This window comes from Brachionichthys hirsutus, chromosome 4 (assembly GCF_040956055.1).
Source record: "Brachionichthys hirsutus isolate HB-005 chromosome 4, CSIRO-AGI_Bhir_v1, whole genome shotgun sequence".
NCBI classification, from domain to species: domain Eukaryota; kingdom Metazoa; phylum Chordata; class Actinopteri; order Lophiiformes; family Brachionichthyidae; genus Brachionichthys; species Brachionichthys hirsutus.
In genome coordinates this window covers 4,939,502-4,955,068 of record NC_090900.1, presented here as the reverse complement: position 1 = coordinate 4,955,068, position 15,567 = coordinate 4,939,502, and the positions used below count along the sequence as shown (strand labels likewise).

Sequence of the window (15,567 nt, the reverse complement as noted above, 5' to 3'; positions counted from 1 at the left end):
TCGCCTGCTGTTGTTGTTTTCCTCAATCATCATTGTCAGCAGAAATTATTTCACATTCGTCTATGAATATTACCAATCCCAACCGGATTAGACCTCTTGCATGTGTGCTGAAACAGGACTAAAGCTGTGGATTAAACAGGCAAAGTTTCCACACAAGCTCAAATATAAACTTCTACGCGTATTACTTTAGATATTACATATTACTTTACTTTAGTTACAGACATCCAGGCTGCGTTGTTTTTACGCTTCTTAACTAGCTAGTGCTGAAAGTCAATTCTAAACAGTCTGGTTAGTCTCTCCTCGACCGGCCAGCAGCTCAAAGCTCGATGAGGCGGCACATCTGGTGAGAGCGAAGCCTCGAAAAGACAACCATGTCAGTCACATTACCTCACCAGACCTCCATCGTTCCCCCCTCTCCTGTCACCTCCACGACTTTACTAAGTCCCTGCTGTCACGTTACCGGCGAGGCCCGAAGCATTACAGCGAACCGGCGGTCGGTACCGAGGCTGGTTAGCTAGCTAGCTAAACGAACGCCTGGAGAAACAGCGCTACACCAACAGGACAAGTTTCACCTTTATTTCTCGTTTTATCTGCGCCACATACAATAAAAAAATAAAAAATAAATGTGAGATAACTTGTACTGACCTGATTCCGTACGACCTGCGTCTTTCACAGAAAGAGGAAAAACTAACAGCTAGCACGACGTGTTGAGAAACCCGAACGAGTCAGGGACACGTCCCGAAGTTAGCGCGGCGTCCAACGACGGAGCGGAACGTCAACAGTGGGTGCCGACCAAAGATGATATGTTAAACAAGATGAAGCGCCCCCCCTCGGTGCAAGTTAGCTAAACAACTTCCAGTCGCCGCGTTGCAATGAGGAAATCAAGATAAATTACAGAGTGAAAAATGTCCCTCATAACTAAAGTAAATCAAAACTCGGGGGGGAAAGTTGAGAAAGATGCAAGTCTCGAAAATAAGACTCACTTCTCAATGTGAAGGCGAGATAAAACCCTGCTTCATTATCCTACACGTGACTTCAAGGCAGTCTGTTTGACAATCATACACTTCCTAAAGGGTTGATGCATCTCCTACAGGTAGTTTTGTAACATATGTTGCTGACCAAGTTGTCCTTGTCTTGATTTTCATGTTCAGCAAAACCCAAATGCTACTGTTTTGCATGAAGTGTGAGCATTTTGTGCATCTGTGAGTGAAGTTGTTGAGTTTTAATAATCCAGACATGCACTAACATTGAAAGTTTATCATTTTAGTATATACACCCAGTTGTATCTAAAATGTAACCTTCCAAATTTATTATTGAACAATTCTGCCCTGAATTAAAAGATTTTTACTCCCATTTCTGGCAACGGTAAACGTTCCTTGCCTTATTTGTCTATCTACGCTGTTGATTATAAAGAAAGAATAAATCAAAGACTCATCCAGCCAAGGTTAAAAGAAAAAAATAATCCACGTAAAACAAATGCATGTTTAATTTACAGGAATCTGAGCTGGTGCCAAAATAGAAAAAGATGTACATATTATGAAATGAGTAAATGTCTGGAAGTAACAATCTCACAAATTAAAAACAATTGCAGAATTAATGTCACTGTTACAAGAAACTGAGGCTGATCAAAATATACAATAACTGCTGTAGCATCCCTCTTTTACCTGACATGATTGTACACTTGGAGATCAAATATAGCTATAACAGATATTTAGCTAAGTGCAAAATAAGACTGGTTTTAAAAGATCATGCTTGAAAAATTGGTACCGTAATAATGGTCCTGCTATTTAGCTTTTCTTAATCAAATTTCTGGGGGAACCTTTCAGCAAGTCTCTGATCTTAAGGTATGTCCCTGTGGCAGCAGCAACTTCCGTGAATTCGGGTGTATCTTCAAATTGAACAATGCCTGCTGCAAAATTGCTCCGATGAGGAACAGCTGTTATCTTTTCAAGATGATCTGGAGAAGCACAATCTCCAGGCACTCCGAAATCTGGAACAGGGATCTGCAGTTTGTCTTCCTGGAATTTGATTGGACAAGGGCTCTGTGGGCTGTCATCTCTAACGTGGACTGGACCAGGACTCTGAGGGCTGTTGTCTTTTTCTTTCACTGGACCAGGACTCTGAGGGGTGTCTTCTTGCTTTTTGACTGGTTCAGGGTTCTGAGGACTGTCATCCCGATCTTTTGGCAGCTCTAGTTTGTGAGAGCAAATATCTTGGACAACCGATTCCTTTTGATTTGCACTGCTATCGTAACTTTCTGCAGGTTTAATTTTGTCCATTGTTTCTTCTTCCGTTTCTGTATGTGTAGATGTGGACACACTTGGAGAACTGGGAGCAGGAGTCCCCATTACAGGGGTCTCACAGTCACTATTAGTAGCAGTATCAGCCTTTTCTAAAGCTGCCCAGATCAGCCTCTGCTGCTCCTCCAGTTCCTCCAATGTCAGATCATCTTCTGTCGCCGCCACAGTCTCATCAGCATCTCCAGAGTTGCGCCCTCGCAGAGCTGGAGAGCCGTTGGTGGGTGTGAGCGGTGGTGTGCCTTTAGGGAGTGGTGGGCGAGTAGGTGTAGAAGGGGGGGTGCCCTGGGGTAGAGGAGGTGGTGAACTGAAGCAAGGTGAGCCAGGGGGAAAGGGCGGCTGGAAATGGAAGTCATGAGGATAGGGTATTCCTGGATCTAAATACAGACATGAATACAATCAGCAACAAAATATTACTGAGAATTATTCTGCATTTCAAGTTTGAATACAATTAGAAGACCTGTAAGTGTTATATGCATCAAGGTCTAAAGAAAAGTGAATATTGTGGTCATGAATATTGTTTTTAATATTGCCCTTTTGAATATTAACTACTAAAAAAAACTGTCATGACTTCTGAAGGATATTAAAAATGTACAACATGCCCAATGAAGTGAAGAAAAGTTACCAGATTCGATATCCATATCTGAGCTCCCATTAGGACTTAACCTGCTCCTCTTCTTCAGCTGTGGAGACGAGTCAGACTGAAGACATCTCTTGTTGCAGGTGGAACTCGACTGTGGGCAAGAAGAATGAAATGTGGATTCGAAGTTCTTAAGGGCTCCATCCGAAATGTATATCAGATGTGTTCTCTTTTCCATCGCATCCCAGAATAGTCAAACCCGACAATCGCCTCATCTCGGGTCTTGCACTCTCACACAAATTGTAGTCCATTTTTATAATCGTCTACTTTTCCTATTGTTAATTACCGGTAGTTATGAATGCTCATTGTTTCACCAAGGGTCTGAGAGAAAGAGACTTTCAATCCTAGTACATGCTGCAGAATCGACAACAAAAGAAACTTTGACTTTGAAGCCACGTCTCAAATATTTGAAACATAATGATGAGTAAAGGGTTATTCAATTGCTTACAATCTGCAGACTCACCACAAGATGAAACCAAAATGTTCATACTGGAGTTTAAAAGTTGTGGACTATGTTTTGGGGAAAAAACAAATCAACAGAAACCCTAAACATTTGAGGGGGTTAATATTAATTACCGTAGCGTAGTTGTTGGACAGATAGGCTGCATAGTTTTCCTTCATATGATTGGACTGCATTGGAACAGAACCATAATGCATGAACTCCTTCAGGGCAGAAAAAATAAAAATAAGACCCTCATTCACATTTCATTATTATGTTGAATCCTTTTGACAGACAATAAATTATACATTAAAAAAAACTCAGAGTGCCTCCATACTACAGTATTTGCATAAATCAAGTTCTAAGAATTCTAGGATGAAGTCAAATAATCATGGCATGCCGATCTGAGAGAAACAAGCAAAAAAAAAAAAGTTTATCTGAAATTTGAGTACAATTCCCATACAAACTGAATTAGCTATAGTCATGCAAATCATTTAAATATATAATATTCTAAGACTTACATCTTTCATTTTGTTTGGTGCAGGTATATTGAAGCCTGGAAAATCTATCAATTTGGAAACATCATAAGAGATGTCCTGCAAATTGGTATTGTCCTTTCTATCTCCATCATAAGAAACTAGGAAACAGAAAAATACAAATGAATCTCAATCAAGAAATAAATTCTAAAATATTGTACATTTTGCAGTACGATCCTGAAATAAAAATCAAACATACATTTTCCATCGTATAGATTTAAGCCAGAGTTTTCCATCTCTGCCACTTTGAGCCAACCTGGTGGGTAGCCCAACTGCCTCATGCGATAGATCAGAGGTGGGAGGGTGTTGCCATCGATTCCTAGAGCTGTCAACAGTTCTTTACTGTTCAAAATCACAGAAGTTTATGAATTCAATAACCAAGATCAACATTTACTTGTTAAAACAGATATTGCATTCGATTAAATGTTTGTATTTAAAAAAAAAAAAGAAAAAAACTACCTTACGACCCCAGGCTTGTATTTAGCAAACCGTTCCTCCACTTCATCAGCGTGGTATCGCTGGTTACTCTGAAAGGCCTGGTTGTTGTTCTGATTAAACTCTTTTCTTCGCTCATTAATTGCAGCCATGTCTTTGGGCTAGGAAGTTTTGAAAGTACCGTATACATAAAGTAAATGAAATGTTTGACTGATCCGGTCTCTGAGAGATCTGTGTTATACTTTGAAAAAGCTAAGTTAGTCTCACCTTGGGACAGTCTCTCAACTGATGGCCACTCAATCCACAATTGAAACACAATGATTTGGATCTACAAATTAAAGAGCTCAGTCATGGACAGGGTTTTTTTTTTTTTTTTTTTTTACATAGGGAAAAGGCAAAGCAAGTGATAAACATAAGATGTAAACTGAATATAACTTCATTAATAACCACAAACTTACCTCCTGTCTTTCATTTCTACTTCCTGTCCATCTGTGCCAATGATTTGGTTGAAAATCTGGATATAGCTTTGCAACAATTCAGGAAATGCATATTTGTGCAAAGCTTAGATTGACAGAATTGCTATTCTAAACTAATGCACCAAACATTTAAAAGTACTGTAGTCATTTTAAAAGCTGGCCCATCTTTCCTTGAAAAAGAAAGTCAATTTATTTATCTGTAAGATACATTGGAACATCCCATCCATCAGTCAACTGGGGGTTTTCATTCACCAGAGGCTGTCCAAGCTTATCAAGACTGAAAGTCGTGAAATACGAGACACTTCCAACAACCTAAGAGAGAAAAATAAGAACACCATTTATGGTGCATTATTACAGCCTGTAGACTCCTTGAAAACTTCTTGTTAGATCATACTTTTCTAAAAAATTGTGCAATCCACAATAAATAACACTCAATGCTCACTTTGAACGCTTCTGTTGTTGTCCTGACACTACTGGTTAAAGACTTCTGTGGATCTTCATCCAGAGCAAAAGCTGAATTCTTTGGAGGGAGTAAAACAACTTTTAACTAAATCATCCCCTGTATTGACAATAATCACAGTAAAACATGGCGTGCATAAATACCTGAGGTTTCATTTGAAAGGTGGATTGTTTGTTTTCCTGACATGGTTTCTGGTGCTTCCAAATCACACTGCAGATGCAATCTTCTATTTCTTGACGACACTGCCTGCGGAACACAATTGGTTTTAATCATCGTTATTATATGCGACATGGTGAAACAGCGGTAATTAGGTGCTGACTGAATGTTCACCTGCTAATAGTGAAATTACTAAAAAGTATTTTACCACCACAATTTCAAAATGACAAACAATCAAGGCAGGAGTTTCAAGAAGGCAGAATGCAAGGCACACTAAAAACAAAACACATACTTAGAAATAGCGTTGTTGGTGTAAATTATCTGAAGAACTGGTCCGTCTATGTTGACATTTTCAATTGCGATGTTGCTGTAAATTCAAAACAAACTGTTAGAGGCTCAATCAATTCTGCTGACAAGTGCCCACTATCCTGCTCCAGTTAATTACCTCGGTCTTGTCAAGATGTTCTGTTTTCTTCTTAGACTTTTATGTGATTAGCAGCATAAGGAAACAGAAAGCAACGGAGATAAAATAATAACAACAATAATTTGCGCTGCGGCTAGCAACCGGAAGCTAGCGCTGTCGTCCGCAGGTCGGACGCACCGATCGCCCCAAGGAAGGATATTCTCTTCGACCAGCCGCTCAATGTACTCATCACACTCCTCCAGTCTGCTCCTGAGCTGGTTCTTCTCCTCCTGGTCGTCCTCGTCATTTGTGAAATGAATGTGTGTTGCAATGCGCGGTGCGTAGTCATCGAGCTGCTGAAAGAGCTCGCTGTCGCCAAACTCGATGTCGGCCATTTTTCCCGAACCTGTGACGTCAGAGGGCACGTACGGCCCCGTTAAGATAAGTACTCTGCATTCATTGGTTATGTTCGTATCACGTGCTGATGACGAGGTTTGTTAGGATTTTGTTCCCTACATTTTATTTTACAGGTCATAAAATCCTTTAGTATCCGGCTATTATTAGTCCATTGATCTTCCTAAGACTTCCAAATGTTAAAAGACGGATAAATAAAAACTCGTAAAACACCATGTTCAAATTACGTTGTATGTGTAAACACCAAACTTCTCAAAGGAGACCAAAAAAAAACATATATCAGTACCCCCCCCCCCCCCTACAATCCCGACGTCAATATGAAAAATTAAATTTAACATAAAAGCGCCACTAGTAGCAGCAGTTGCGTCGATTTTGTTTCGTCTGTTTAAGGAACACTTTTATTTATAGTCGGTTATTAGGTCTGAAAGGCAAAGCTCGGGGATAAAGATGCCCCTGAACGCTGCAGTTGTTGTTGCAGCGTTTTTTACTTTGTTTGCGATAGTGTTCCGGTAAAACCCAATTTTATTCAAGACAGTTGTAGCGTTGGATTTATTTGCTCTCAGCAATGTCCAGTTGTTCAACTATTACTTTGACTTTACCGCAGTGGGCTGGCGGATCACGAAAGATTCGCTTTATTTACTTGGCTAATCCGACTTCATTCAAGCTGACATCGTGTCCCAACAAGGTTAGCGTTAATGCATGATCCCTGCAGACGCGCCTCGTGTGTGTTTGTTCTCATGTCTTCACGTGAAATTTGATATTTATATTTAGCATCACAATTTCCAGAATTAAAGGAACCAAATAGCCAATCCTCGCCACCCCTTCAAGCGTGTGTTTGTCTTATCCTGAGTTACTGTTTATTACTGAAATGAGAATCTGTTGAGAAATACAGTATCTAAGAACGTTGAAGATGTACTTCCCCAATTCAGTGGTTTAATTTTACCATTATGCCCTTTTAGGTTATGACCAGCTGAAAGAAACCAATCCTGGAATTTTTTTTAGGGAAGTTGTTGTTGGAAAATGGAAGAAAATTGAAAAAACAAAAGTGATCCAGCATTTTATTCTTTCTTACATTTAATTAGATTTTCCTCAAATTTTAATTAAAATCTATCAATGAGGTTTTATTTAGATTAAATAAAACCTCATTGATAGATTTAGAAATCCATCCCTGGCAGAGGAATAATGCAAGTGTTTAAAACAATTTCAGACTAAACGTAGTATCCATATTTTATTAATTAGTAATAGTTTCCGTTTGCACAAACAGAACCTATAATGAATATAATATCTCTCATTGTTTCAGAGTTCAATGGTTCCTTTATATTTAGGAGCCGATCTCTTCTGTAACACTGATGTCCGTACAGAGAACCATCCCCGACACCACGCCAAGTTTGCCAAGAAAGGATTAGCAACAAAAATTAACTTTGCCTCAGGTATTTTATGCAAAACAGAAAATACACACGTATCTAAAATTTGTAATTGCATTATTTTCCTTTCCTGCCAAGTTCTCATGATCTGAAAACATTAGTGTATTGTGTGACCAGCCAAAGGCAGTCCTGATCAATAATAATGGTGTTAAATTATCATTATAGAAAGATGTAATCCCAGAAACAGATTTAAAGCCATTTTAGACAAAGATGAAAAATACATTTAGTGCATGTAATCCCGTTTTAGATATTTATTTCATCTGAAAAATGGAAGCAAAAATATTCTTGTTTTGTGTGTCGCCCTACGACATTACACTGACTGGATTTACCTCGATGCACACACATTAAAGCCCGGACAATGCTTCCTTCACTCTGCAGCGTTCAGGTTCCATGGGTTGAAGGTGCCGACTGCTACCAACAGCCTCTGGTTCTACAGCGTCCAAGGACTTTTTCGAGTAGCCTTTGAAATGTACAATAAGCGGGAGCAGCTTGATGTGCTAGAGACCTTCCAGGTACAGTACGGGTCATATTATGATTCCGATTTTGCTTTCCTATATATGCTGATATCTTACACAACTGTTTTCCCATTCTAGGATGTTTGGAAAGCGCATATAAATGACAGCCCTCTCAAAATAAGTTACAACCTCAGCGTGCAGCTGGACTCTACGCTATCCAGCTGCTCCATTGAAAAAGACCTGAGGAATGAAATGTCACAACCTCTGCACTGCCGGGCTGGCAGCCAATCAGAGGAGGCATATGGCAACGGCGCACGTGATACATCCGCAGATCACGATTATTGTTCTTTTCCTCAGCAAAGCTTGCAAACTGAGCAAGGCGAAGGAGTTATGTCCACGGTGAGACAGAAATTGCAAAGCGTGTCTGATAAACTGTCTTCTGAGGCCCGAAGCTGCACAGAACTCCAGACAATCGTGCTACTGTTGGAGAACATTGATCAGTGCATCAGCGGGAATCTCCAAGAAAAGGATGTGACTGAAACCGTGTTGGCGCTGCTCAAGATCAAAGACTGGGGCTGCGTGTACTCGAGTTACCTGCTGAGTCGTATAGGCCGATGGCTCGGCCAGCAGTTTCATGCAGCCAACAACAGAATCAGCCAAAAGGTGGAGGGCTTTAAAGTTCATCATATTGAGCGAATTAGCGACTTGCCACCTGCGGAGGAACTGGCCACTCAGCTGTTTCCAGAAGCGATGCAAACACTGCTGCTTCACTGGATGGGCTTAAGCGAAGACGCTACTTTGGAGAAGAGACACGTCGAGTATCCGATCCTGCTTCTTATTCTTGAGTTCGCGAACCACAACCTCATCACTGGTGTGGCCCACGTGCTCTATTCCAGTCTCATATGTAAATAAGACTCAACAGAAATCCCTGCGATGGAAGCAAATGTCCAGTGTCCAAGTATATTTATATTCTTCGTATATGCCAAGTCATCCTTTTCCATCTTTCAGGGTCAACTTCCAACTTTGCAATACAAGTTTTATGTACCGGTAACATTTTAGGATGATTGCAAAAGCGAAATGTGCTCCCAAAAGTGTGTGGATGAAAATATGTACTGTTAATACACAATTGAATAACATGAGGTCACTTTCATCCTGTACAATTTTGTTTTCAATTGCAAAGTAAATACTTTGGAAAATTAACAGGGCGACGTCACGTCACGGCCCTTGCTCTTATTTCTGTCATCGGGATTTTGAACTGGTCCCAGTCTGACCCACTTAGAATTGATTTTATTTTATAAGATCACAGAAATATAATTTAAACCGGGAAAGGCCTTAGTCAACAAAACTAATTTATTTCAAGAACACTTGAAATACTGTACGTGATTTCGCCTCCGGTACACCTTTAACCATTAAGACAATAAGCATAAGTCGTCCACAGCTCTGTTTCCTCCAAATCAGAGATTCTGACGTTACATTGACCTGTGATGCCTTTCATTAATGGATGTAAACAGTGTTCACTCAAACCCTTTTATATTCATTCAGTTTGTTAAAACAAAACACATCAATATACATTGAAGTTTATAAAAAGAAAAAAAAAAAAGCTACCACAATATTTCAAACACGTTTCTAATTCAACCGCCGTTACCAACCAGTCAAAATGATGCATCCTTTTTTGCAGGGACGTACAGATGAATCAACGCCGAGACAAACTCGGCATTCTTTACACCGTCATGTCGTCGTTTTTCTATAAATAAATTAGATTCAAAATAACATCCATGCAAGCTTGAGGGCCGGCGATGAATCGGTGGTCCTAAATAAACGCGTAGCAGCGATGTCCGACGTTTGGCACTAGACGGAATCCATTCCACGGGAGAACGAGGACGAGAAGCCGAGACCCATTCCCCTCTGAGTGTGTGTCTGAGACCGAGCCATCTCATACTGGACGTCAAGGTTTCGAAACATTTCCTCCTGCTTTTGAAGCGTCCTCATGCCTTCGTCATTAATTGGTTTCGATGATTCAGCCTCATCATCTCCCTGTAAAGGACAGCAAATTAAATTCCATGCACAAGATATAATTCTGAGCGCTCAAAGTGCTGAACGTGTCTGAAGCATCAGTCATTGGTTAAGGAAAATATCACACGTTCACTTACTTTAATCCCCATTAGCTTGCGAAATTTTACATTTTGGTCCTTGTTTCCAAAGTTAAGCTTCTCCCACAACTCAGCAGTCTGTGATTTGTCCTTTAAAATTAAAAAGAAATGACAACCATTGTGTAAAAACTTTAATACTGTGCATTAAAATATCCTTTTTTTTCCAAGTGTACTTGTGTTTTTAAAAGCTTCTTTCAGAAATATGAGGAAGACATATAGTAAGGTGCGTAAATAATAAATAGCAGCAAAATAAGGATCGAACCATACCCCATCTTTCTTTCCCCATAGCATTTTCCTCTTTTTCTCCTGATCTGCAAACTTCATCGGGTTTACAGAGGATGGGTTATAAAAGCTGGGCACGGCGATACCAGTCTCTGCCAGAGTTTTAGCTTGGAGTGCTGCCATCTGTGCTGCCATAGCGATCTGAGGCGTGACCTGCGTCCCAGAGGCCAGGAGGGCTGCCACATTGAGGCCTGCCACGTTGAGGCCTGCCACATTGAGGCCTGCCACATTGAGGCCTGGGCTCGTAACGGCTGCTGCGGCAGCAACAGCTGCGATGGGGGCAGCTACTGGAAAGAGAGCACACAGGCCAGCAAAGGTAAGGAGCTGAATCCTGACTCAAATGGTCAAATACTAAGGCACAATAAGCGGGTCTCACCTGCAACTATCTCCTGCTGCTGTTGCTGCTGTTTCTCCAATACTTCCTTCTCTTTCTGTTCTTGCAGCTTCTTCGCCCTCTCCAGCCTGGAAAGAAAGAGTTAAAGTCATGTTACTAATTTGCGTTCAAATTTTGCTGTACAGTATTCACTGGAGTGTATCTTAAAGTCACGTTATTCAGCCAGGCTTTGCACGAGTGTGTTCTGAGAATGTTGCTTTTGACGGGGACATTTGAAAAGGGGCAGCATTCGGCAAAGCGCACTTACAAGAAGCCAAGAAAAACACGCAGTCTCTTGAATTAAAGTCGCACTGCAGAACAAATTGAACCAATTATTTTTTCTAAACTACATGTTACATCTGTCTGTGGATGCATTTATGCCGATAGAATAAGAGAACTACTAAGATTGCCCGATGCAAGTCGTCGTCTTGCCTTCTGGCCAAGGCCTCTTGTGCATCCATAGCCGTGTTTCGGCCCCTGAAGGCAGGCGGATTAACGGACCTGCTTCTGCTCTTCCTACGCACTTTCTCACTCTTTTTCTTTCGCTCCCTGTGGGAACCAGATAAATATTCAATGAACAAATTATTTAAATGGAAATCAAACAGGGTAGTACACCAAATGCGGACATTTCTATTAAACTCACCTGCTCTTACTCCGACTTCTGCTATGGTGACGGCATTTAGTCCTTGAACCCGAGCGGGACCTCGCCTTCTTTTTCTTGTCCCGGCTGCGAGATCGTGATCGACGTTTGTCTCTACCTCTGCTGTGATTCCGCCTGAGGATATCCAACATGATGTATTAAGAAAGTATTAACATGATTCAAAGTGACATCATGTCTTTATCATTGATACGTGACGAAGATATGATAAATATTTAGAAAATGTTTGTAAGTGGTATTCGATAAGACCACATCATCTAAAATATTCATTTAAAAACCTGGTAAACTTTGCTTAGCAAAAACTATAACAGACCCTTGATAAGACTGAATTTAACTCAGCCTTTCTCCCCATTTATGAATTGTTTAAAACGGAAGCTGAATTATATTCTGAGGATATCAGCTGAATTCCTCCTGTTTTTTTATTGACTATTCTGGTCAGGTGTTGCTCTGAGACTGCCACAAGCCAGACAGACCAGACCAACCTCTCTCGCGAGTGTGACTTGGATAAGCTCCGGCCTCTGGAGAGCCTCCCGTCTTTACGTCTGGATCGGTCGTCTCCACGCTCCGCTGAAAGTCCCTCTGGCTCTTGTTGCTCGTCGGCCTTTCTGTGCGATTTGGACGACTTCAGAGGGTCTCTCTTTCGTGCCTGTTTTAAGAAGAAGTTGTCTCTTTCAGGAAAATAGTGCAACAAAAAGAGTTAGTACCATGGCTTATAGCAGAGGTATGTAAATCATTTCTTACATGTTGAAAACCTTGTCATTTCACATCCACTTTCACTGCATAGTACAGATTATCATTCTGTGAAAGCACTTGGAAGCGTGTTTGTTTTTTCTTTTAAATGGGATAATCTAATTTGATTTTATTATTTTCAATGTAATTATAGGAATTCATTAACATGCACATTTTGAACCTCTCTAATCATGTTCATTGTGTGCATGCAACAAATCTGGTCTGTAAATTCCAAAAATAAACTGGAACTCACTGAAACTAGGGATGGGCATCCAAATAAGTTATTACAAATTCCATATTTTCGTCAACCAAATCACACAACATAAAAATGTATTGGTAAGATTATTAAATTTAAACCATGAATTTCTACTATTTATTATTTTGCAAGATGTAACTTTCCTCACACCACCTTTATACCATGTAGCTTGTCATTTTGTTAATGAATATTGTGGCCCAACACTAAAGACAAGGACAGCAGCAAACTATTTGCTCAGGCAGGAAAGCCCACAAAATGACACAAGATGTGAAAAAGCATTTTTCACTGAATGATAACCTTGTTTAATTATGCTCATCCCTCGCTGAAAGCAATGCAAGAGTTACACATTCAGCCCTTTTCCACTGAAAATGTGAGACAAATAGAGATTGAATGGCAGATAGTTACCTGTCCCGGTAGTAGACACATTATTTTGCTATGTCAGCAGCGTCTTCAGTTCAGTCTCTTCGTGCATTCGCACGCTGAGTATGATTTATTGTAGAAATGTTATCATGTGATCTACACAAAGTCTTTACCAAAAAAATTGAAAAAATGTTCTACTCTTCACCATCAAATATTATAACAATCAATGACAGATATCCAAGGATGAGAGCTTCCTTTGAGACATGTCAACATAGGAAGGGTTAAAAAAAAAAAGACCCTTTCCCTTTGAGTAAGCCCATTTCTGTGTTTTTTTTTATCATTCTAACTTCTCTAAATGAATAAAACATACTCACCGTAACCTAAAACTAACAAGTACTACAACTTGAGGCCGTCAAAATCACATTAAAAGTGTTTGTAGTGAGATAAAGTGATTTATTAATTACCTCTTTACTCCTGCTGCGACTCCGTCTGTGTTTTCTGTCCCCTGGAGAAGGCAGAAAGCAGAGGCCCGACAAAAGTTTAGTGAACATTTCTGTAAACCCGAGAGAACAAAGTGAATCAACATATTTTGGAGAACCATCAAATCAGAGCATCATGTGCACTAACTTAATACTAACGTTTTCGGTCCCTGGAGCGTGACCTCGACCGCGAATGGTGGTGCTTTGAGCTTCTGGGAGATTTGGATGACCCCATGCTGTGTTTTTTTCTGTGATGAACAGGAGAACCTGGACTCGTCAGATTACCTGAATCGTTGTCACTTTCCTGAATGAAATGAATACAAGGGGAAAAACATATCAGCAGCAAATCGGTGTGGCTCATTTAGCACCGATGAGGCAATGTGAACTTTTTAACTTTACTTCACAGCGTATTAAAAAACCCGGAGATATAACAGAAAAACTTTAACTGGGTTGGGGGGTGATAGTTTGAGGCTATCGACTTAGACCACAGAAACTTACGGTCATTTAATAATGGATCTTAAAATTTGACAAAGCAGTACCGAATTACTTTATCAATATGGCCAACCTCAGATATTATTTACTAAGTGATATTGACAGTTATACCAGTGTGACCGCGTACATTTATAATACCAATGATGCGGTATCTTTAATGAATGCTTGAGTTATTTGCTGGTTCCCTAACAGAAAATACTTTGAACAGTGGCTCATTAAAATAAGAAAACTTCAATAAAAAAAAGAAGAAGAAAGAAAACAGATTATCCAAAATGATAAAATCAATCTGAAAATAAATAACGTTAAATGTGACTGAGACAAACACAGGGTCAATAGACTGTGTTGGTTTTTTTTTATATCGAGTTTTGTCTGAGTCTACTTTCTGCCTGTTCATATAAACACGCCAGCCATTCTGTGGTCTTTAGCTCTTCTTGTTCATTATCGCGAATAGCATGAAAATTATATTTCTACCTAAATGTACACCCAGATAGTTAATTAAGCTGCAGTATATGGGGGGGGATGCAACTTAACAAGATGCTACCCACGACATTCGTCATTCATACTTCGAGAGAGCAATTTCAGCGTTAGCAATGTCGCTAAGCTACCTGACGATAGCCGCCATCTTTAGGCAAAAGGGACTTTTAAACAAACCCATAAAGTTACAAGCGCATTGCTTAGATGTTTCTACAACCACATCTATTTTGAGTATTGTCATATAATGGTTCTTACCGACATAATCCCGAAGCACGCTGTACGATTAATACGGCTTTTTCGTCATGCAAGCGATACAAGGTAGCTAGCTGCTCGCCGTTGTCTAGCTCAGCTACTTTGCTCTGGGTTGCCACGTTTTAATTCATTGGCACAGAAAACGTAAACGTATAAAGCTCAACAATGATATGATATGTACTAACACAACAGTTACACGGGACTAGTGGCTGTCAGTTTCACTACTGTGGATGATTGATCTAAAAAAAAAAAAAAAGAAATGGTGTTTGAACTTTTGAAATGGTAAAAAGGTGACGGTAATGATACCAATAGATTCTAATTCTGAAAATGTACATTTACTGACTAATGAAATCAAAATCGCGGCGCTACTGCATAAACAAGTGTTGAAAATGTAGCACAGTAAAGCACCGATAACAAGATTTCTGTCTTATAAACAGTACCTATTCACTGGAAAAAACTACCAAACCTGGCAACGCGAAACAGGGTTTCCGCTTCCGGACACTCCTGCAAAACCCCACAGCCGATGGTACTTCTCCCTTAGTTTTGCTTCGTAGGCAACTCTTAAACTCTTAAATTCGTATGATTTAATTATCTGTGTATGTTTTAATGTGAGAGCTATGGTTAGCGTTTACGTCTGTCAAATCTGTAAAAATATTACATAATTCCTGCGTAGGTTGTGAGGGAGTTATATCTGTGAGGCAGAACCCAGGGAAAATATTAACTCTCTACTGTTAACCTAAATCAACCCGCCAAAATCTAAAGCTCAGGTTGTTGAGTTATGTCGATTCCGTTTGTGTTGTTTGACCATTCCATCAGATTGGTGAGCGACAATTAACCGCTTATATCATTCTACTTGACCACTGTTCATCGATATGTCATTCGTCTTACCTTCTACTAGTATTAGTTGTCATTGACGCATTTAAACAG

At 40.0% G+C, this 15,567-nt stretch overlaps 3 protein-coding genes across 3 annotated transcripts; 1 reads left to right on the top strand and 2 right to left on the bottom strand.

Annotated features, from left to right (window-relative positions):
* Nucleotides 1-1,469: 1,469 nt before the first annotated feature.
* On the bottom strand, nucleotides 1,470-6,237 carry zcchc8 (zinc finger, CCHC domain containing 8). Its single transcript, XM_068761081.1, has 14 exons — nucleotides 6,063-6,237; nucleotides 5,885-5,927; nucleotides 5,732-5,806; nucleotides 5,427-5,529; nucleotides 5,266-5,343; nucleotides 5,032-5,135; nucleotides 4,806-4,871; nucleotides 4,615-4,675; nucleotides 4,372-4,508; nucleotides 4,112-4,254; nucleotides 3,898-4,013; nucleotides 3,514-3,600; nucleotides 2,923-3,031; nucleotides 1,470-2,674 (listed from the first exon to the last, which is right to left on the bottom strand). The coding sequence occupies exons 1-14, from the start codon at nucleotides 6,235-6,237 to the stop codon at nucleotides 1,788-1,790; spliced, it is 2,184 nt and encodes a 727-aa protein (XP_068617182.1). The 3' UTR covers nucleotides 1,470-1,787.
* Nucleotides 6,238-6,788: 551 nt separating this feature from the next.
* Nucleotides 6,789-9,335, top strand: si:ch211-110p13.9 (uncharacterized protein LOC562347 homolog). The gene is made up of 4 exons (XM_068738377.1): nucleotides 6,789-6,941; nucleotides 7,557-7,686; nucleotides 8,059-8,192; nucleotides 8,274-9,335. Exons 1-4 carry the CDS (start codon nucleotides 6,822-6,824, stop codon nucleotides 9,045-9,047), a joined length of 1,158 nt encoding a protein of 385 aa, XP_068594478.1. The 5' UTR covers nucleotides 6,789-6,821; the 3' UTR covers nucleotides 9,048-9,335.
* A 52-nt stretch (nucleotides 9,336-9,387) lies between these two features.
* rsrc2 (arginine/serine-rich coiled-coil 2) lies at nucleotides 9,388-14,649 on the bottom strand. The gene is made up of 11 exons (XM_068760803.1): nucleotides 14,644-14,649; nucleotides 13,582-13,726; nucleotides 13,408-13,448; nucleotides 12,081-12,244; nucleotides 11,584-11,715; nucleotides 11,373-11,489; nucleotides 10,944-11,029; nucleotides 10,804-10,854; nucleotides 10,553-10,758; nucleotides 10,286-10,375; nucleotides 9,388-10,169 (listed from the first exon to the last, which is right to left on the bottom strand). Exons 1-11 carry the CDS (start codon nucleotides 14,647-14,649, stop codon nucleotides 9,984-9,986), a joined length of 1,224 nt encoding a protein of 407 aa, XP_068616904.1. The 3' UTR covers nucleotides 9,388-9,983.
* Nucleotides 14,650-15,567: the final 918 nt, after the last annotated feature.